Source organism: Poecile atricapillus, chromosome 19 (genome assembly GCF_030490865.1).
Source record: "Poecile atricapillus isolate bPoeAtr1 chromosome 19, bPoeAtr1.hap1, whole genome shotgun sequence".
Taxonomy (NCBI): Eukaryota; Metazoa; Chordata; class Aves; order Passeriformes; family Paridae; genus Poecile; species Poecile atricapillus.
The window spans coordinates 3,083,166-3,105,908 of NC_081267.1; the positions used below are offsets into that span (position 1 = coordinate 3,083,166).

General features: G+C 52.7%; 1 protein-coding gene and 1 pseudogene across 1 annotated transcript; one reads left to right on the plus strand and one right to left on the minus strand.

Annotated features, from left to right (window-relative positions):
- Positions 1-22,743, minus strand: part of LOC131586325 (uncharacterized) — a 1,027,770-nt pseudogene that overhangs the window by 19,108 nt on the left and 985,919 nt on the right.
- On the plus strand, positions 15,580-16,271 carry LOC131586377 (olfactory receptor 14J1-like). Its single transcript, XM_058853216.1, has one exon. The coding sequence runs from the start codon at positions 15,588-15,590 to the stop codon at positions 16,269-16,271; it is 684 nt and encodes a 227-aa protein (XP_058709199.1). The 5' UTR covers positions 15,580-15,587.

The window sequence follows — 22,743 nt, forward strand, 5'->3', positions numbered from 1 at the left end:
AGCTATCCAGATTTTGAAAACTGGAAGTAAGGGGAGAGAGAGGGACAGAGATCCACAGTCAGCCTTGGATTCAGCACCATCTCATCTGCTGTGAGCTCCAGGGCCGTGGCACATGTCAGTGTCACACCCATGTCACAGCCTCACCTGCTCTGCTCCCTCTCCCAGCTGGGGTTTTCGGGGTGCCAGGGGCTTGGCAGCCACTTTGGGGCTGGAGCAGAGGCTGCAGTGGCTGGGCTGGGACAGTGACTGTCCCACCTAGGCAGAACTTGCTCTGCCCCCAAACACACCCTGGAGATGTCTGGGGCCATTCATCATTTCTCTGCTCTCCAGCACCGAGGCAACGCACTCTGGCTACAGCTCTGAGCTCGTGCCCATGGCAACCAGCCCTGGCAATGGGGCTCCATGGAGCTGCTCTCAGGAACACCCCGAGAGCTGGGGAGTGCCCCAAAACCTCCTGAGAAATGCGAGATACCTTAAAATCTCGTTGGGAACATGGAATATCCAAAACTCACTAACGGGTTTCCCCTCCATTCATCATCCCCAAACTTTGGCTGTCTCATTCCAGACCCCACCCCACCTCCCCAATCCAAACCTCAACCCATCCCATTCCTGCTGGACATCAAGACCCCATTCTCAAGCCCTATTTCCCCCATTTCACACCTCCCAAACTCCATCCCACCCATCCTGCCCCACCCAATGCCCATCTCACCCCTCCTGATTTGCGTCCCACTTCACCCAATCCCCTTCCAACCCCATTCCACCTGATGCCTTCAGAAGGCTGATCTAAAACAGAGGCTGGACAGTCAAGAATAAAGTTTATTAAAAGGCCTTAAAGGATACGCCTTGGGCAGTGCAAGAACCTGGCCAGGGCTACACCCAAGATGGACCAGAAATGGTCACAAAAATGGACAACTCATCATGAGGTCTCACATTTTTAGAAGTTTAGGTCCATCTGCATATTGAGGTTCATTGTTCAGTTACAGCTTCAGATGATGAAGTCCTGTCCTTCTTGTTTTCTCTCTTCAGTCCACCCTTGTTTATGCTTTTGGGCCTGAAACTTGTAACAGCTGCCCTTAGTATCAAGGTAGAAAAAAAAAGCTGCATTCACTCAGTCCATTGGGATTTATCACTTCCATTTGCAACACTTAGGTCCAAGTTTCAAACTGCAAAAGTTTTACACTCAAGACACAGTCATGAAGAACATGTATTTCAATTTCCTATTCCTTCAACTGCAGTGTAAAATATCTTAATATTGGAAAACATCCATCAAATATCTAAAGGAAGGCAGCTAATGGATCCTTTCCACTAGCACGTGTACAAACTAAGGAACTAAAATCAAAGCTGAATTCTCTTTTTCAAAAGATCGGTTACCTCTTTCTTACTCCAGAGTTATAGATCATTTTTCAGTACACATTTGGGGGTAATTTTTATCTTTCATATTTTTTCATGTTTTCTTTTTTGTTTTGTTTTTTTGTTTTGTTTATTTGGGTTTTTTTTTACAGAAAACATGTCCTAGAAAAGGCATGTCCTTTGCTCCTGGTTCCCGTGTGGAGCAGCTCCCTTCCCGCTGGCTGAGCTGCTCAGGCAGAGCCCGGCAGCTCCTGGCCCTGCAGGGCTGAGGCTTTTCCCCGTTGCTGGGCACAGACTGATGGAGCAGCACTGCTGAACACGGGCACACGCAGAGGGAGCAGAGCAGCTGCCTTTGCCCACCTGAAGCTCCAAGGCCAAACTCTGAGCAGGCACGGCTGGAAGAGACTCGCAGGCTCCCTGTTGGCTCTGCTGCCCCACTTGTGCCCGGCCCAGCTCTGTGTGAGGCAGAGGGAGAACAAGGGGCAGCTCCCTCCCAGCCCCAGCCCAGGGACCCCTCCAGCCCCAGGCCTTGGGGCACTGTCAGCACCCACTGCTCCAGCCACCGCTTCTGCTGGCACTGACAGCAACAACCAAACTGGGGCTGGTCCCGAGGGAGCAGCAGCAGTGCCTGGATCTGATCCCTCAGCCTGGGGCAGCCCCCTGGGGAACAGAGGGCACAGCAAGAGGGACAAAACCAGTCAGGGTCAGAGACTGGGAAAAAGCCAGAGCTGGGAGCAGGAACAGCTGCTTCATTGCACTCTTGGAGAAAGCTCTGGGCTGGGTCAAAGCACTGAAAGGTGTGAAAGGCAGAGAGGAGGCCACACCAAACAATGCTCCTGTTTTCACACCCTCCTGTAATAAATGGAAATGATTTGTGCTAACTAAATTGTAACTATTTGGAAAGTTATTATTAGGAGCAATCAAGGGAATTGGTGTTACAAGGCAGATGTAGCCCCTCTACAGATGTTACATGTTAAAATTAAGGTACATGATGTAGTTTTGAGATAAGAAATGCCCTAAGACAAAATTGACCTTGAGATGGATAAAGTTGGAATGACTTTAGGCATAGGGCTTAAAAATTATAAAATATAAGACTAATTAGTGGAGCACAATGCTTACTTACATAACACAACGCTTAGTACACACGCACAGCCTGTAAGCTTATCCAGAGAACAACGAGGATGAGTGTAAGCCTTCGTCCAAAATACCACCAAAAGAAGACTGAAGACCCCCTAGCAACAAGTGAAGCATGCACCATGAAGAGCAGTGATGAAAAATTAAAGAATCAGAAATAAGATGATACTTACTGGAAACATGAATGAACATGTATAAGTATACAGTATATAAGTTTAGTTTGAATTGCTTTATTTCATATGTAAGGGGGTTGAGAAGCCCTCTCCGTACCCCGGTCAGTTTTGCTTATGTTTTAATCATAATTACTGGCAAGCTATATTCATATATATATTCACAGATATATATACATATGTATATATATATATATATATGAATATATTCACTAAATTGTACTTTTACTAAATTGTATTCCTTCTTTATCAAATTGCTATTAAATCCGCTAAATTGAATTCTTTTATTGAATTGGATTCTTGTATTCAATTCACTAAATTGTATCTTTTTTTTTTTTTCTTGTTATTAAACTGCTGTTAACTCATTAGACCAAGTTGTCCAAATTTCAATTTCATTTATGACACTGCCCTTGGGTGAGTTACAGCCACAGCGAGAGGGAGGAGGAGATGATCCCACCCATGGCTGCTGCTGGGTCCAGACATTCACTGAGATAACGCTGAGCCAGAGCTTCAGCATCTCCCCCAAAATCACAGAACCACAGAATGCCTTGGGGTGGAAGAGACCTTAAACCTTAAGTGAACCTTATCATTCCATCAACTGCCATGGGCAGGGACACCTTCCACTATCCCAGGCTGCTCCAAGCCCTTTCCAACCTGGCCTTGGACACTTCCAGGGATCCAGGGGCAGCCACAGCTTCTCTGGGCAAGCTCTGATCTCTGCCCAGGTGAGCAGGGACAGGAGCCGAGGGAACGGCTGGAGCTGGGCCAGGGCAGGGCTGGGCTGGAGATCAGCAAAAGCTTCTTCCCCCACAGGGGGCTGGGGCACTGCCCAGGCTCCCCAGGGAATGGGCACGGCCCCGAGGCTGCCGCAGCTCCAGGAGCCTTTGGCCAGCGCTGCCAGGGATGCACAGGCTGCGATTGTTGGGGTGTCTGTGCAGGGCCGGGGGCTGGACTCCATGATCCCAATGGGTCCCAGATCCCAGCTGAGCCCCTTGTGCAACTCTCACCCTTTGGCTCAGCCTTTGTGTCCCCTGGAGGCGCTGGCAGAGCTGATGGGGTGGGGCAGGAGCGGGGCAGCCCCAGCGTTCCCCTGGCAGTGACACCACAGCCGGGGCAGCCCCAGCGTTCCCCTGGCAGGGACACCACAGCCGGGGCAGCCCCAGCGTTCCCCTGGCAGTGACACCACAGCCGGGGCAGCCCCAGCGTTCCCCTGGCAGTGACACCACAGCCGGGGCAGCCCCAGCGTTCCCCTGGCAGTGACACCACAGCCGGGGCAGCCCCAGCGTTCCCTCCCTGGAGATGCTCCAAGGGAAGCGTCCAGAGCCGCGTCCAGTCAGCGGAACTGAGCGGCCACTGAGCACCCCCGGCCTGGGCTGCTGTGGATTCCTCTGCAGACAGCTCGGGGAAGGTCTCCTTGGCCACCCCCACAGTGCCACAGACAAGTGTCACACACAGTTACAGAGCTCTGCCCAGAGCTGTCAGGGGGAGTTAATTTATAAAAAACAAACAAGCGCAGCACTGGGAAGGTCTTTGTGCACCGAGGCTTTGATGCAGCCAAGGAAAGCTCCTGGTTCAGGGTCACCTTTCCTGCTCAGCAGAGCCCCGAGTGCCCCAGCAGCAGCAGCAGCAGCAGAGAATGGCAGCATTGCCACGGGCTGGCTCAGGAAGGGGAGATTTCCCCTTCGAGAGAGGCTCCTCTGCCAGGTTTTGCATTCAGGCAGCTGCAGATCCCTCAGCTCTGGTTGCACAGCAGCTGGAAATGCAAGTGCAGGAGCTGCGTTCATGGCCAGCCACAGCGGGTGACAGCAAGGACAGGGCCCTGGCAGTGTGACATTTGCAGGGAGCGGCTGCAGCAAGCGCTGGGGGCTGGAAGTGTGTGCAGAAAACAGCCCGGGGGTCTCCGACCCGAGGCAAAAGGAACAAAGTTTCAGTTCTGGCCTCCCCAGGGAGCACCAAAATCGTTCCTTTGCACGGCGAGGTTCCACTGGCGGGTGTTGTAGGGCCCCCAGAGGAGAGCCCAGGGTGTTCCAAGTGCCTCGGCTGGAGCAGCTTTCTGTCCCGCTCCAGGGGCATTCCCGCGGGCTTGGGATCCCTGGGAAGGCGCAGGAGGAGAGGCTGGAAGCGGTCGGTTTGTGGGTTTGGGGTTTGGATTTTTTTTTTGTGGGGGGGTGATGGCCGGTTGTGATTTTGGTGTTTTTGTGGGGCTGGGGGAATGTTTTTCTGTGAGCTGTGCCCAGCGGTTTGCAGCCCCGCGGGTGCGGGGAGCGCTGGCGCAGCCCCGGCCCGGGCGGGGCGGCCCCGGGCGGGCTGTGGGAGCCGGGAGCGGCCGGGCGGGCCCGGAGCCGCCGCCTCGGGCCGAGAGCCCCCCGGGCAGAGCTCTGTGCTCGGGGCCGAGGCCCGGGCAGCGCTGCGCGGCCCGTGGGCCCCCAGCACAGGCGGGTCCGTGTGGCCGGGCCGGCTCCGTGTCCGCAGCGGGCTCCGAGGGGAGCGGCCCGGGCCGGCCGTGGCCGTGCGGGGCTTGGCGGGGCTCGGGGGGCCGGGCCGGGCCGGGCAGAGGCTGAGGGAGAGCGGGACAAGCGCTGGCACAGAGGCCCCGGGCTCGCCGTGCCCCCCTGGCCACGCAGCCGGGCTCGGGGGCCGCCTGGCTCAGAGGCAGCCCCGGCTGCGGGGGTCCCCGGGGGTCTCTGGGGAGGGGGCGGCAATGGGGGCTGCCGGAGCTCTGTGCCCGGGGCTGGGCGCGGCTGCCGAGGGAGCGGAGCATGCAGGCTCCCCCCATGCTGGGGCTTGCTCTGCCCGCCTCAGGGGCTGCATTGTCAGCCCGGAGCCGCGTGGGGATGGCCCGGGACCAGCAGGGCTGGCAGGGAAAGCGGCAATGGGGGCAGCAGAAACGGGCAATGCCAGAGCTGGGGGTGCTCCCGAAGCCTGCAGATGTTGGGAGCATGAACAAGGGGGCCCAGGGATAGCCCAGGAACCTGAAACAGGGAGCCCAGACAGTGCTGACCACCCAGGACTCCTGGGTTGCCAAAGTGGTGAGGCCAGAGAAGGGGAACTTCCTGGCTTGCCAGGAGCCCCAGCAGACGGAGAGGGGGAACACCAATACAAACTTGACCCACAACAATCCAGACAGGGGCGGCTTCCAGGACCCCACTGTGAAAAGACCAGAGTGGGGAAATTCATGCTTGGGTGTTTTTGCTGAATCTTGGCCATTTGTGTATTTTTGGAGACTGAATCATGCTGTTTTGGTGGTTTATATGGGCACCAGATGCCCAGTGACTTCTTGAGATAGCTTTTGAGAGAAAGAAACATCTAACCTAATGTCCTCATCCCTTGTATTTCCCCAAACCAGGATTTCCCATTCCCAAACCTTGGCCAGATGGAGAGGAAGGCTGTGAGGAAGAGGAAGATGCCCCGGGACACCCAGGCAGGTGAGGAGGAAGTCAGTGCCCCTTTCCCCCTCTCTCCTGCTCCATCTCCCAGCCCAGCCTGGCCCCCGGCTGCAGGACAACCCCGCTGCCGACGCCGTCCTGCCGGGGACGCACTGGGGGGATCTCCTTCCCCTTCCCTCTGGCACGGAGGCAAATCCCATCCTCTCCTTGTCCTTCCTCCCCCAGACAAGAAGCTGAGGATGGAGACCAGGGAGGACAAATCCGCACGGCAGAACCTCGTGGAAGAGGCCGTTTTGAGCAGTTCCACAGTGCAGGAATCCAATGGGGAGAAAAATCCCCGGAGATCCCGCAGGAGGAGGGGCTCCAAACCCATCCCAGGGTGCTCTGAGGAGGAAAGACCCACCCTGTGCCGGGAAGGCGGCCAGAGATCCAGCCAGGGCTCTGAGCTGGTGGTCCATGAGCAGCTTCAGGATGGGGAGAAGCCCTACAAGTGCTTGGAGTGTGGGAAGAGCTTCAGCCAGAGCAACAGCCTGATCCGCCACCAGATGATCCACACTGGGGAATGGGCCTACGAGTGTGGGCAATGTGGGAAGGGCTTCAGCTGCAGCTCCCACCTCATCACCCACCAGCGCATCCACACTGGGGAGAGGCCCTACGAGTGTGGTGAGTGTGGGAAGAGGTTTCAGACCAGCTCCCATCTCCTCCGGCATCAGCGGATTCACACGGATGAGAGGCCCTTCCGCTGCCCTGACTGTGGGGAGGGATTCAAGCGAAACTCCAACCTCATCACCCACCGGCGCATCCACACTGGGGAGAGGCCCTACGAGTGTGGGGAATGTGGGAAGAGCTTCTACCACAGGTCCAACTTCAATACTCACAAACGTATCCACACTGGGGAGAGGCCCTACGAGTGTCCCCAGTGTGGGAAGAGCTTCTCAGTCAGCTCTAACTTGACCAGACACCAACGGAGCCACTGGTAAGGGAAGCCCTGTTAGCGCCCCAAGTGCAGGAAGAGCTTTGTGCACTGCTCCAGCTTCATCCCCCTCTTGGAGAATCCACATTGGGAAGAGACCTGGTGATCCATGTTCCCTGTGATCCATGCTGGGAAGACACCTGTACCTTTTCCTGCCCGTGGCAATGTCATGATGTGGGATTAAAGAACATGAGAGTCTGGCCATGGCCCTGTCATTATATTCAATCCCATATCAGGTTCTTGCCAGGGGCAGAAAAAGGACTCACTGTCTCTCACCAGAGGAGAAGGGTGTCCCTTCTTGGCAGGAGGAGATACGTGGCCTGGAAGAGCCAGTCTGTGGTGGTTTATTTTTCCCTGTAATGGTTTTTCTTATCTATTCTGTTATCAAAATTATTTCTGTGTCTGTTTGTTCCTTATCCTGTTGCTGTTCTCAATAAATTGTTCTTATCCCAGCCTGGGATCTTTGCCTTTTCTGCTTTCCATGGCAGGTGGGAGGGAAGAGAGCAGCGATACAGTTTTAGCAGGAGCAGGAAATTGGGGAATGCCATTCCTGAAGCCCAGCCCATGGAAACCGAGCATCCCAGCTGGTGCCAGGCCTGGTTGCCATGGGCAGCAGCCTTGGGAGCGGGTCCCTGGCTGGGGACTGTGGGAACCTCTTCCCTCTGGTGCCCAGGGCCAGGAGTGGAGGGAGCGGCTGGAGCTGAGGCGGGCAGGTTTAGGCTGGATGTGAGGAAAAGGTTTTTCCCGCGAGGCTGCTGGGGCACTGAACAGGCTCCCCAGGGAAGGCTCCCAGCTCCAGGGCTGGCTGAGCTCCAGCAGCGTTTGGCCAGCGCTGCCAGGCCCAGGCTGGGATTGTTGGGGTGTCCTGTGCAGGGCCAGCAGTTGGACTGGAGGATCCCCATGGGTCCCTCCCAACTCAGCCAATTCTGTGGCTCTGTGATCCCATGAGCCTGGGAATGGGACTGCAAATGGTTGCCATGGCAACGGGCTCTGGCTCCAGGCCTGAGACAGGCACAGACAGGGGTTCCATGGAGACCTCCCAGGGGTTTCTGAGGTTCAAGGTTTCTGAGGGTCAAGAGCCGTGTGGTCAGACGCAGTCCCAGCAATTCCATGGTGACATCCCAGGGGACCTTGGGCTGCAAAGGCACCGCTCTGTCACAGGCACTCCCGGGGGCTCCACGGTGACATCCCAGGAGTCCCCAGGCTGCCAAAGAGCCGGGATGTCACAGACACTTCCAGGGCTTCCTGTCATGGGCAGAGTGGGAGCTTCATGGAAAAGCTTTATTTCTTTATTGGAGAAACACCTGCTGAGTCATGAGGTGGAGAAATGACACCCAACAGCCACCATGGATCCTCAAACCCCTACAGGTCACCTAGACTTTTAAATTCTTTCCAAGAGAGAAGACTGAAAGCAGCTGGATTCAATCCCAGCCCCAGACTTTGTCAAAGGTTTATGTGTAAATATTGCACAGCTGGAACTGAACCGTAATGCAATTTGTCTCACAGGATTAACAGCAGAATACCAGATATATTTATACTAATACAACTGTGACTGATTCTGAAGATGATTAGACAGATTTATTTACACCACAGAGTAAATAAAGAAAAAGAGTTATTTACTCAACAGTAAAGGAGCTATAACAATTATTAGACTATAGTGCTCTAGGAAGCAATTTTGAAGTAAACAGGGCCTTGCTGGAGTTGTTTGAGCCCATTCCAGGCACAGCCTCCTGCTCCAGCAGGAACTGCCTTTCCTGTGCCATGGCCAGGGCAGATCCCGCTGCAGGAAAAGCCCCAGGCCAGCCCCAACCCAGGGAAGGGCTCGGGCACAAGTGCAGAGTGCCGTGCTGGGAGCTGTGCCAGGGACAGCCTGAGGCACCAAAGGCACCTTGGCAGCAGCAGCTGCTTCCAGGCCATGGCCAGAAGGCTCCCTTGGCACCCCGGCCTGGTGGCCAGCACTGCAGAGCTGCTGCTTCAGGGCTCATTTCTGGCTGGGCTCTGAAAAGCCACTGCTGCTCCAGGAGCCTGACTGGGAAGCAATTGGCCCCAGCACCCTGGGGACAAGATAATAATGAAACAACTCTTCATGGCAGCAGAGACAAGGCAGGGGCAGAGGAAAGGGGAGAGCCAGTCCCAGGGGACATGGCTTCAATGGTGATGGCTGTGAGGTCAGTGCCACTGCAGCAGCCTGGCTGGCCCTCAGCAGACATTCTGGCCAGGAGGGTTGTGAGGGCACCCAGCACATCAGAGAACCCACACAACAGGAATTCCATCCTTGGGGAGGGGAGGGGCTTTCACTGTGTCAGGTTGCACAGAGATCTTGCTCTTGGAGCATTCTTGCGATGAGGCATCAACTTGTCTGGAAAAGAAGCTGGAGATTTGTGCCACTCTCATAAAATAGCTGAATAAAATATTTCCTCTTTCGAACAAATACAAATTAACTCTTGTTCACTTTAAAGATATTCATCCTTGTCACTGCAAGATTTGGGAGAAAATAACTTTGACCAGTGCTTCCATTTTCACACACCATGCAGAGGACCCAAAAATCTCTCAGGATCAGGTTTGGAGGCCTCATTACATAAGCAGCAGGTAGAGGCTGAGGGCTCTGGGCTGTGCAGCTGCAAGGCCCTGCCAGAGGCAACTTGTGCAGCCCTTGGGCCATGGCTGCTGGCCCTGGGCCTGAGGCCAGCAGGGGACAAGTGACCCTGGCAGCCCTGGGGCCTCATTGCCTCCTTGTCCCTGCTCAGCAGCCTGGCAGGGGCCGCCCCATGGTGCTGCCCTTGGCATTGCACATCCCCACATGCCAGTGCCCCGGGAAGAGCCCTGAGCAATGAGGGAGGGACAGCATCTGCCTTGCCAGGGGCTGGGGCTCAGCCCTTGGCCCTTGGCATTCCTGAAACACATCCAGCTTTGCTCAGCACCACAGACACCTTTCCCTCGCTTGTCCCCAGCTGGCATCAGGGCCTCCAGTCTTCTGCCCTACCTGGAACCTGGGGACGCTTTCTCACTCGTGTCTTTCATTTCAGCTACAAGAAACTTCAGTGTTTCCATCTGACTTGGAGTTCTTGAGAAGTTTCTGGAGCACACTCTGAAAGACTGAGTGTGATGCAAAGAGCCCCAAAGGCCCAAGAGGGTGATGAAAGTGCTGGTGCTGTGTCTGTGCTGCTGAGCTGGGCCGGGCTCCTGGCCCAGAGACAGCTCCTGGCAAGGGCAGCGCTGCAGAGAGACAGCTCTGGCCAGGAGCAGCTCCTGAGCACAGCCCAGCAGGGCTGGGGCCCTGCCAGGGCAGCTCAGGGGCACCAGCAGGCCCAGACAGAGCTCCCAGGGGCTCAGCACTGGCAGGGGCTGTGGGATGTGCCAGAGGGGGCTGTGTCACAGCAGCACCTCTGTGGCTGTGTCCTGGAGCCCCAGAGAAGCTGTGATGTCAGAAAGGGGCTGTGTGACAGCTCAGAGTGGGTTGTGTGAGGTCACAGATGGGGCTGTGACATGACAGAGCTTGTTGTGTGAGGTCACTGAGCAGCTATGGCATCATAGAGTGGAATGTGTGACATCAGAAAGCAGGGTGTGACATCGCAGTGTGGCTGTATGACATCACAGCATGGTCTGGGTGATATCACTTAGTGGGTTTTAACGTCACAGAGAGGACTGTGACACCAAAGGTTAGATGTACAACATCACAGAGAGGGTTGTGACATCACTGAGCAGACTGTGGCACCACATGGTTGTGATATGAAATCCTAGAGTGGGCAGTGACATCATAGAAGAGCCATGTGACATCTCAGGACAGGTTGTATGACATCACAGTGCTGACTGTGATATCATAGAGTGAACTATGACATCAAATGTTGCTGTGTGACATCACAGAAAACTATGTGACATCAGGAGGTGGTTTTGTGGCATATAGGAAAAGATGTGTCATCACAGAAAGGTGGTGTGACATCCTGGGGCAGGTTGTGCGACACCACTGAGTGGGCTGGGACATCCCAGGTGGCTTTGTGACATCTTGAGGTCACTGGGGAGGTCACTCTGCCCTGACCTCCCTCACAGTTTCCCCCAGAGAAGGCCAACGCTGCCCTTGCAGCAGCCTGTCTGCACAGAAACACTTCCAGGGCTCTCTGCATTTCCCTTCCCTCACTCTTGCCTCACTCACACACCTCCCAAAAACACACTTGGTGCTTTCAGCTGCAAGGAGTTCAAAGCTTGTCTGTCCTTCAGCAGCTGCTCTAATTCTGCCTTCAGCCAACTCTGGGGTTGTGTTTATTGTAGAACTCCTGTGTGTCTGAAACATTCCTTGTGTGGTTCTGCCTTGGGGAAGGGGAACCTCCTTGGTGGCACCTTGGGCTTGGCACACACTTGAGGAGGGTGTCTGTTTTCCATGGGGAAACTCAGCAGTTTTAGATTGCTAAAATCAAAGAAGGAAAACCCCTCTTTGAGTGCAGCCAGTTCTGTGAGCAAAGCAGGTCCCAGGGGAGTGAGGAGAGACAGGATGAGGCTGGGGAATGTGGAGCAAGGTTGTCCACACTGGGTCAGACCTCAAGGCAGAACTTCTCTGACCTGGCCAGACCTCCTTAGGAGAGACCCTGGATCAATATCCATCACTGAATGCTGCATTAACCTCTGCTCTAAAGAGAACAAGAATAAAAGACACCCTTTAAAATAGGATTACATATTTCTTAGAAGCTCTTTGAACTATTTCTCCGTAACTATTGTAGGAAACTTTCCTAAGAACTGCACCAGACCAGTGGGAAATCAAGGCACAGCCATGGATTGTTAGGATTTCCTTGATCTTAATGAGCCCCGTGGTGCATTTGGAGCTGAGCCCTTGAACCTCAGGGCCTGAGAGGAGTTTGCACAAACCTTTCCAGGAGTCAAAGTCAGAGGAAATACCCAAAGTGTCTCCAAGCATTAATGGGTGCCACTCAGGTCCATCCCCAACACAGGCTCCTCATGGACTCCTTGGAGGACAAAACTGGAGGCCAGGATTGCACAAAAACCTCCCAGAGACTCAGTGTGGGAAGGAAAATCCAAAGTAGGTGAAAAAACACTGAGTTTCTCAAAGTATTGATGAGCCCCACTGAGTGTCAATGCAAAGCTCCCAAGGGACTCATTAAAGCAGATAATTGGGGCCATGATTGCACAAACTTCTCAGAGACTCAGGGTGGGAAGGAAAAGTAAGGTACCTTAAGAACCTGAAGTACCTTGAAGCATTAATGAGCCCCACTGAGTGTTGTTACTGACAAAGCCTCTCAAGGGACTAATTACAGCAGATAATTGGAGGCCAGGATTGCACAAACCTCTCAAAGACTCCAAAGCAAAAGCCAAACTCCTTTGAAAAAGCTGCAGTCCCTGGGAGCATGAAGGAGCCCCCCAGGGCCATTCCTGAGCAAGGCTCCCCAGGGACTCCTTCCAGCAGATCCCTGAGGCCACTGGCATGTGGGCTAGGGGGGATGCTGAGGGCAGGCCAAGGGGGTGACAGTGGCCAGCCTTGCTGGGGCTGTGCCAGGAGGCCCCAGGGCCTCAGGACAAGGTGTCTCCTCACAGCCCTTGCTGCCACAGCCCTGCTGTGGCCCAGGGCACCAAGACTTGGCTTCTCTTTGTCCCCACCTGTCATCAGTGCCTCCAGTTCTCTGCTCTGCCTGGGGCCTGGGGACACTTTCTCAGCCACGTCCCTCAGTGGGACCCATTAAAAGTGAAAGAAACTTTGGAGCTGGATTCTGACTTGGAGTTCTTGAGAGCTTTCTTCCCCTCCCTCTCAGGGACTGATGTTCAGGGCCTCAGCACAAAGCCCCAAGAGGCTCATTAAAGTCCTGATGCTGTGTCTGTGCTGCTGAGCTGGGCCAGGCTCCTGGCACAGAGGCAGCTCCGGGAAACCAAGAAGAGCTTCAAAAGCACATTTCTCTTGCTGAGCAGCTCTTCTGCCAGCCCAGCAGGGCTGGGACACTGCCTGCAGCCACCCTGGGCACAGCCCAGAGGCACAGAGAGCTTCAATCAGTCAGGGCTGGGAAGGTGCTGAGAAGTGCCTGGGGCAGAATCACTGCCAGCCCTTGACACAGGAAGCCTCTGGCTGCAGGACAATGCAGCTGCAGCTCCTGGAGGCATCTCCTCAAGCTGGAACATGCCAGTGCCTACAGACTCTGTGAGTACATTCTCTGCCTGTCCCTTGTGTAGAGCAGCCAGGGGTGCCCAGGGCTGTCCTGCAGAGCAGGGTCCTGCAGCCCAGGGCGCTGTGCTGGGGCAGGGACTCTGCTGCCTGCCAGGGACAGCTCTCAGCCGGCCCGGGGAGCTGCTCCCAGCGCTGGGGAGAAGCTGTGGGGGGAAGGAGCCACCCTGAGCACGGCAGGTGCTGCTGCTGAGAGGGGCTGTGTGGGGCAGGGCTGCTCCCAGCTCCAGACCTGCCTGGGCACAGCTCCGGAGGACACTTCCCAAAAGAAGGTGAGACTCGGATTGATGTCAAGATCAGGAGCTTTCCTGAGGCTGTTTTCAATTTCTTGCTTTAATCAGGGTGGGAAAGCTGGGATGATGACAAAAAGATTTTTGCTTTTTATAAATTTTTAATATATTTTTAGGTCTGTAAACTATTACTATATAATTATAAAATTATAATCCTTAATTAACTCTATTAAACTACTAGTACATACTTATATAACTATTATCCTTAATTAACTCTAGTATGTTTCCTAACCTTACTCTTAGATTTTAGAACAATAAACTGCCCTTCTAAATACACTTCTGGAATACTGTATAGTCTTATCATTAGAAAGAGCAGCTACAAGATGAATATTTTCTTCTTTTACCCGAATGTGAGCAGTCATAATAAAGAGTGGGGAAAAGAAACCCTTGGACCTACTCTAATGGGTTGACTCAGAGGTGTGTAACTGGGGCAGCTGAATCTCCTATTGAATGTTTCTGTTAAATATCCTAATTAATCAACCTTAATAAATTGTTGAAGTAAGGGGCCGGGTGTGCCATATACCCACTGTGACACCTGGAAGTTTCCAATAAAGGTCTGGTTTTTACTTTACTGTTCTAACACTGTTGCAAAAGGGTTTGTTTTGGTTTTTTTTTTTTCTCTTTTAATTATAGACAGCAGGGGGATGAGAGAAGCAGAAGAGAAATTGTAATCCCAGAATCACAGAACATTCTGAGTTGAAAGAGACACACCAGGATCAGCAAAGTAATGTTGGAACATTTACAGAGATGCCAGAATTGTAAGTTTGGGTGCTCAGTCTCTCTGCTGGGAGCCTCCTAAACAGCCTAAATGCACTGCTCTGATATTGTCATTGGTATCTGGGGCTCTCAGGGAGCCTCTGGCATCTGCAGCAGCTGAGTCAGGCCCTGCCCTTGGGATTGCTGCCAGGCAGGTGTGTCCATGGGAATGGGGTGTCCCAGCTTCCCTGTGACCTGTGGAGCTGTGGGCAAAGCAGTCCATGGGAAAGGGGAATAAGCTGAGCCCCCTCCCTGAGATCCCATCATGGGCACACCTGGGGATCTCCTTGCTGTGTCCTTCCAAGCTCTGAGCTGCCCTCCTGGCTGCAAATCTGTGCCAGAGCCTCTCAGAGTTCCCTGAATGTCCCACGGGGAAGGGCAGAGATGCCACAGCTGAGGAAATGCTGTTGGCTCTGCCAAGAGAGCCGTGAGTGTCCTTGGCAGAGGGAGGTGCTGAGACCTTGCCCAGAGACTTTTAGAGAGGGTGAGACATTCAGGAATCCCTCTGCTCTGGGCAGGCTCTGGTTTGTGCCAGGGTGACACAGGAGTGTGATTGTGCTCTGATTCCAGCCAAAGGTGCAAACCCAGGGCAGTTGGGAACAAGCCCATCCAGCCCCTCACCTTCCCTAAGCCACAGGGAATCCTTTGCCTCTCACATCTCTCAGTGGGAAATTCTGAGTGCAGCAGAAAAGCTGGGGATTTCTGACCTCAGAGAAGCAGGAATGATTTGTGGGCAGTAAAGCAATTCCTAAAACCAACTCCTGCCATATTTTAGAAGTGTGTGTGCAGATGACAACAAACCTTTCTGCATTAGGAGTGAATCCTCTGACAAATCCTGAATTGCCAGCCTTTACCCTCTCCTGCATGGCCACAAACCCAGGGCAGCAGGGCAGGGATGGCTCCTGGAGAGCCCCCAGGCACAGGCCTTGCTGCTCCTGGAACACTCAGACAGCACAGCTGGAGCTCAGTCAGGGACCTGGGTGAAGGTTTTCCCAGAGCAGGAACAAAGGTGGGTGAGTCCCAGCCTCTCCTGATTTGCCACTGCTCTTTTTCCTCATGAACAGGTCCTCATGTGCAGCCACAGCAAATGTCCAACATCAGCTCCATCAGCCACTTCCTCCTGCTGGCATTGGCAGACACGCGGCAGCTGCAGCTCCTGCACTTCTGCCTCTTCCTGGGCATCTCCCTGCCTGCCCTCCTGGGCAACGGCCTCATCATCAGCGCCGTAGCCTGCAGCCACCACCTGCACAGCCCCATGTTCTTCTTCCTGCTCAACCTGGCCCTCACTGACCTGGGCTCCATCTGCACCACTGTGCCCAAAGCCATGCACAATTCCCTCTGGGACACCAGAGACATCTCCTACACAGGATGTGCAGTCCAACTATTTTTTTTTTATTTTTTGTCTCAGCAGAGTTTTCCCTGCTGACCATCATGTGCTACGACCGCTACGTGTCCATCTGCAAACCCCTGCACTATGGGACCCTCCTGGGCAGCAGAGCTTGTGCCCACATGGCAGCAGCTGCCTGGGCCAGTGGCTTTCTCAATGCTCTCATGCACACAGCCAATACATTTTCCCTGCCCCTCTGCCAGGGCAATGCCCTGGGGCAGTTCTTCTGTGAAATCCCACAGATCCTCAAGCTCTCCTGCTCACACTCAAACCTCAGGGAACTTGGGCTTCTTTGTTTTTCTTTCTGTTTAGCACTTGGTTGTTTTGTGTTCATTGTTTTCTCCTATGTGCAGATCTTCAGGGCTGTGCTGAGGATCCCCTCTGAGCAGGGACGGCACAAAGCCTTTTCTACCTGCCTCCCTCACCTGGCTGTGGTCTCCCTGTTTATCAGCACTGGCACATTTGCCTACCTGAAGCCTCCCTCCATCTCTTCCCCATCCCTGGATCTGGCCCTGTCAGTTCTGTACTCAGTGGTGCCTCCAGCCTTGAACCCCCTCATCTACAGCCTGAGGAACCAGGAGCTCAAGGCTGCAGTGTGGAGAATGATCACTGGATGGTTTCAGAAACTGCTTACCAATTTCTGCAAATCACTTGTAATAAAGTGATTTTTAATCACTTGTAAATGACTTTTAATAAAACTAATCTTGGATACTTCTTGTTGGTTTGATTGTTTTTTTCCCATTGTTTTGGTTTTCTCATAGTGTCTGCAAAGAAATGTCATCGTTTTGAGCCATTTCTCATTTTGTTTCTCTCCATCTTCCCTTTGGCCACAGACTGTGTCAGTGAGGAGCTGTGCTCTTGGTGGCTTTAAAGGAACTAAAGGATCTCCCAGCAAAGTTTTCTGCAGAGATCCCCCTTTTGTTCCCTTCTCTGCAGCTGCAGCAGCAGTGTCTGTGTGCAGAGCTGGGGCAGATCAGTGCTGGCACAGCAGCTGTGCCCAGGAGCAGCAGCACTTGGTGTTGCCAGTGCTGCTCCCGTGCCACTGCCCCGCTGCCCTCCTGGCCCTGGTGTTGCTGCAGGGCCTGAGTGCTCTCGGGGCCGGGCACAGCCCTGGGGGTGGCAGTGCCGGGGCTGCAGCAGGGACAGGCCATGGGCACTGCTGGGGCAGCGCTGACGCCTCAGGGCAGGGCCTGGGGGCTCCAGGCTCCTTGCCCAGGCTCTCTCAAGAACACACCCAGGCCAAAGCTCAGCACAGAAAACCCCCGTGAGCAGCCCCAGGGTGGTCGTGGGCAGGCTGGGGGCAAACAGCATGGCTGGGGCTCTGCAAGGTCCCTGGGGGAGACGGGAAGGAGCAGCAGAGCAGGGGCTGATCCATCCCCACTGTGCTGGACACCCCAGGGCAGCGTCCCAGAGCGTCCTCGTGGAGCTGCCAACAACATCCCCCCTGTGCAGCCCTGGCCTCTCCCCCAGCTCAGAGAGGTGCCGCATCCTTGCAGGCACAGACACGGCAGCACTGGCTCAGGAGCCCCTGTTTGCACTGCCCAGAGCAGGCGTCAGCACCCCCATGGTGCTGCTGTGGGGAGATGAACCTGAGGGAGCACAAATGCTATCAGCCCCTGGGGCCAGGAAGGGCTGGGGGGCGGGAGGGAAACCACTCAGGGTTGTTGTGGCCTCTGAAGTCACACAGAAAGTTTGTTCTCATGAGCTGTGAGTTTCCTGTGCCACTGCAGATGTTGGTGCTCAGGACCAGGAAATCCCAACCCTCTGAATCGCACCTGGGATAGGGATTAGTGGAACTGCCAGAATGACAAGGACTGAAATGCTGGTGGAAAAAGCTGCACTTTAATTAACCCCATTTTCTGATGGAAAATAATCCAGGAATTTCATTCCTGGAATTGGAAAAGCAAGGAAATAGATTTTTAGGAGGTGTCATAGGCACTCCCAGACTGGGGGACTCCCTAACCCATCCCTTCTGGATTGAGGAATGGAAGTTCCTGGGATGAGCCAGGATTAACAAACACCTCCCTCAGGTGTGTGTTCCAGGATTTTTCTAGGTTTTCCCAGCCCAGGTGAGCCATGTGCAGCATTCCAAAGGGATTGAGCTGTTAAGTGGGAAATCTATGATTTTCCCAGATTTTTTTCCCATTTTTTCCCAACACAGGTGAGCCATGTGCAGCATTCCAAAGGGATTGAGCTGTTAAGTGGGAAATCTATGATTTTCCCAGATTTTTTTCCCATTTTTTCCCAACCCAGGTGAGCCATGTGCAGCATTCCAAAGGGATTGGTTAAAACCAGGAAGGATTTTGTTCCCCATGGGAACAAAACTGGTTCCAAAACCCACCCAGAAAGGCCAAATCCCAATTTTAGCAGTTTTTTCCACCTCCACTGGGTGAACAGACTGCTGGGCACGATGTCACCCACCGTCTGGTCCTTGAGGAAATCTCCTCGCTCCCCGGATGGTCCTAGGAGGGTTCCGGTCACCCCTTGGATAGCCCTTGCTATAACGCGAGGGGGTTTCCTCAGGGAAGTGACAGACCCGAGAGTGACTTGCTTTCTGCAGCTGGTGCTGCAGGAGACACTTCTCCCGGGATCCAGGGAACCAGGGAACCGCTGGCAGAGCTCCCTGTTGGGGCACCACTTGTCGTGGCGAGCGGAGGTGGTCAGGGTGCCGCGACCTTCCCAGGGAAGCGTCTCCTGTGGCACTTCCCCTGGGCACACAGGCACGCTTGCCTCGCCCCCGTGATTCAGCTGCGAGCCCTTCAAAGGGCTTTTGGAATGGCCGCTGTTCCTCGGGTGCTGCCGAAGAAAAGAGACGGGAGGCACCGTGTGGGGTTCCAAGGAGGTCTTTATTCTTCTCTCCAGAAGGGTCCCAGAGACAACAACTGGCCTGGGCTCAGTGAGAGCAGGGATTATATAGGAAAAGCAGGGGGTGGGGTGGAGCAACAGGGACAATGGTCACAGGATTCAGGGGCGGAACAAGGGGGAAGGGCCAACAGGGTAAAAATAATATGCATACAGGGGGAAAGACATGTTGGGAACCACTTAACACGTGGCTGTAAAAATAAAAGCTCCCCATTGAGGCCTTTAGCCTCTGGGGGAGAGTGGTAAGTGAAAGCGTCCTATGGGCTCTTCCTCCAGGGGAGAGTGGCTACAGTATTGGCTGCTTCCTCGGCCCCCACAGTTCCCAGTATCTAGTTAACATCTCATAGTTGTTTGCATCATTCGGGCCCAACAAAGGGTTTACAATAGGAAACAACTGGTCCACTGTACCTTGTAAGGCTCCACTAGCAATTTCTCCCTGCACATGTGCTCTGACCATCTTCATCACCAACTCTTTATCAGTTTTCCTTAGCGCTGTCATCATGAAATCACCTCAGTCTGGGTCTCGGTTCTTGACTATTAACTCCAATCTTTTTGCCACTTTGCTAGGGTTTTCTCTATAATTATGAACTTCTTCCTGCCAGTTATTCAGGTCACCAGTAGAAAAGGGGATCTTCACCCACATAGCTTCTCCTGTGGGACTCACTTCTTGCCTTAAGGGGGTGACTAAAGGCAAAGCTTTCTTGGTTTTATTCCTTGTACATGTTGTCACTGGCATCCCCAAACTTGTCCCCTCACCAGGATTATTCATCTCATTCTCACTTTCATTTAATTGAGGGAGAGGAGTGGTTGCTTGAGGGGGAAGGTAGAGCTGGCCTGGAATAACTCGGCTGTGAGTCTTGGACATCTATAACAGCGTCTTCCTCGCACTTTTTTGCCAATTTCAAACATCTCTGCCCTAAACTACACGCTGAACAACATCTCTTTATTTTCCACCTGTTATCTCTTTCCAAAGGAAGGACCAAAGTCTCCCGGGCGTCCAAATCAAAGCCATATTCTTGGTGCCACTCAGGTTTATTCTTCAGGGTGTCGTGGTTTTGAACCAGTAATTAACAAAAAGGGGAAAAAAAAAATATTTATTTTTTGCTGTGAGATATGAATTAAAACAAGAGCAAACTAGGCATAAAACTTAAAAGGAATAAAGAAAGTTTATTGACAAACTACAAGAACAAGAACACCAGAATAAACTTCCAGAAAAACCTTTTCATTTCTCACTGCCCACCATTCTTTTGTTCACATGACAACAGAGACAAAAACTTTATAATTTTGATGGTTTAAACAATTTCAACTCTTTCTACAGTCTTTCTATCAGTTTCTGTAAAGAAACAGAAGTTCCTTTCTGTTAATTTATGGAGTTTCTCACAAGAAAACTATTTTTGTTATAGTTTTCCTTTTCCCTGATATCAGCTGCCCAGAGCTGCTGTTATCAAAGCCCACCCCTCCCATTCCACATCACTCTGAAATGTGTTATGGGTCATGATGTTTAGGGATAGTATTTTTAAGGATAAGTTAGTCAAAGGTAAAAAGTATTCTTCATCTGTTTTTGTGAGCTTCACTAGAAAACAGTTTTCTCATTGCCTCTCAAGGCTTCAAATCTCCCAGCACTTCACTATACCATAATTACTCTACTTTTTACTCAAATTTACACTTTGAACACTCTATTCCTCCCCATACTCCATCATGAATTAAAAGAGTTCTTTTCAGGACTTTATTGTCCATCCCCATAGTTTTAACAGAAAGACATTTCAGCTTAATTAAAGCATCTCCTTAATTCTCTACCTTTCTTGAAGTCTCTTTTCTTTCTTGCCACTAGTAGTTTATAAAGTCTCTCTTCATGTTGATCACTCTCCTTTTCTCTCTCTGGATAAAAAGATTAATCCGCAAGTCTCATCTGGATAAGACAGAGTTAAAATCTTGCCCAGGCTTTTGTAGATGGTTCGGTGATCTCTGCTGAACAGGAGCTGGAGCTGTCTGCGATGGAAAGTTCCTCATAGCTGCTCTGGAGAGCATGGTCACTGTCTCTGCTTACAGCAGGCTTAGAGCTCTTCTCCTTCTTTACTCGGCAGTTTCTGGTAAATTCCATCACGGCAAAACCTGCAGCCAAGCCAGGAACCGGCCTGGCCCGGCTTGGCTCGGGGCAATCCCCCGCAGGCCCCATCTCCCGGCCGGGAGAACGGCAGGCCCAGCCCGGCCCCTGCCCGGCCACATGGCCAGGCAGAGACCGAGAGGCCGAAGCTCTGCTACCTTTGACAGCCAGAAAACAAAGAGAGCCACAGACTTCTGGTTGTACACTTTAAGGTGGGGTTCACAAGTTGATTCTACTTTTCAATGGCTAAAACTGCTGTCAATTCTCAGCAATGACCGATAATTGGTCAGGAGAGAAGACTCCCGGCAGCCCCCAGCAACTTTAACTTTCTTAAAGGTAAAGTAACCCCATGACAGGGGGTGACTAAAGGCAAAGCTTTCCTGGTTTTATTCCTTGTACGTGTTGTCACTGGCATCCCCGCACTTGTCCCCTCACCAGGATTATTCATCTCATTCTCACTTTCATTTAATTGAGGGAGAGGAGTGGTTGCTTGAGGGGGAAGGTAGAGCTGGCCTGGAATAACTCAGCTGTGAGTCTTGGACATCTATAACAGTGTCTTCCTCGTGCTTTTTTGCCAATTTCAAACATCTCTGCCCTAAACTACACGCTGAACAACATCTCTTTATTTTCCACTTGTTACCTCTTTCCAAAGGAAGGACCAAAGTCTCCTGGGGGTCCAAATCAAAGCCATATTCTTGGTGCCACTCAGGTTTATTCTTCAGGGTAAAAAAATGTGTCTGCACATATCACTTGGTCTCATTTGTCTTCTTTTCTTAAAAATAACATCAACTGTAACAGTGGATGATCATTTAAAGTTCCATTAGGCAGTCCATTTTCACCACTTTCTAATTTTTACCAAGCCTACCGTTGGTTATAGTATTTAATCAGATCACTTTGCTTCAAAAAATGACCCTCTGGGATTCCTCCCAAGTCTTTCTAATGTGCTAAAATACATTCTAGTGGACTCTTCATGCCTTGGACCAGATGTTCCTTGTCTGTGTCACACGTGTGGGTTTAGAATGGCCACCAGCCAGGATGTGCCCTAAGGAGGTCGTGCCAGCTTCTGTGCAAGGCCCCGTTCCCTTCCTGCTGCGGCTGCGTTGGCAGCCCTGGGGGCTCCTTCTGCTGCCCTGAGCCTGCAGAGCAGGGCAGCGTTTGCTGATGGTTTCAGCTGTTCCTAAAGATCCTGTCAGGCTGTCTTAGACACTTTGGGCAAGGGATTCCTTCCAACCTGGGCCACTCAGGGGGGGGATGGGGGTGGAACCAGGGCGGGTGGCAGTGTGTGCAAGGGCCCTTTGTGACATATGGTCACCATGGGATGGAAATGGACAGGGTGTCAAAGGGCCCTTTGTGACATGTGGTGACATAGGAGCTGGCGGTGACAGGGCCACACCACAGTGCTCGGTGCACGCGACGGGACAGGACGCGCCAGAGCGGTGCTGTGAGGAGCCCCCGCACAGCGCACTCGTTTGTGTCTGACCCGGAGCTTTTCTGAGCCGTCATTCCTGCAAGTACCATAAATCCAGTCCCTGCCATGGAGCAGCGACCCCCAAGAGTGCCCAAGTTGGCCTGGGTGGAGGAGGAGGAAGAAGAAGGCCCTGGAGATGCCCCAGCACAGGAGACTGAAGAGGTGCAGCACTTCCAGCCACTGCAGGAGGGTGAGTGGCAGAGCTGGGCCAGTTTGGCCACATCCCATTGAAGCCATAAAATAGATAGCCTTCGAGAAATAATGGGTTAAAACATAGAATATGAAGGGAACATCTGGAAGTAATAAACACAACGACAGGAGGGAAAGAGAAGGATAAAAAAATCACCGGACTAAGCATAATTTAAGCCGAAGCTAAAGCATGCCTAATGTCAATATGATAAGTTGGCCCTAGGAGGTTGGGAACTCGGCCAACTACACCGGGAAAGGACCAAATTTGGAAAGAAGTTCAAAAGTTTAAGGAGGAAGACTCCTCGGAGACCCTCGCCCACGATGAAGGCCGACCGGAACGACCCCCGAAAAGATCCTCAAAATAGAAGTTTCCGCCCACGCCCCGCCTACGGCACGCCCCATATGAATATGCATTGATATGATGTAATTCCAAACCTAAACTGTATAAAAGGCATGCTTTTGTTGTAAGACTTTGGAAAACTCCCTTTAGAGATTTCCCCAACGTGCACGTTGC

Bases quoted from the DNA above. Each gene is read 5' to 3' on its own strand.
- LOC131586377 (XM_058853216.1), top strand. From the start codon at position 15,588: ATGTGCAGTCCAACTATTTTTTTTTTATTTTTTGTCTCAGCAGAGTTT.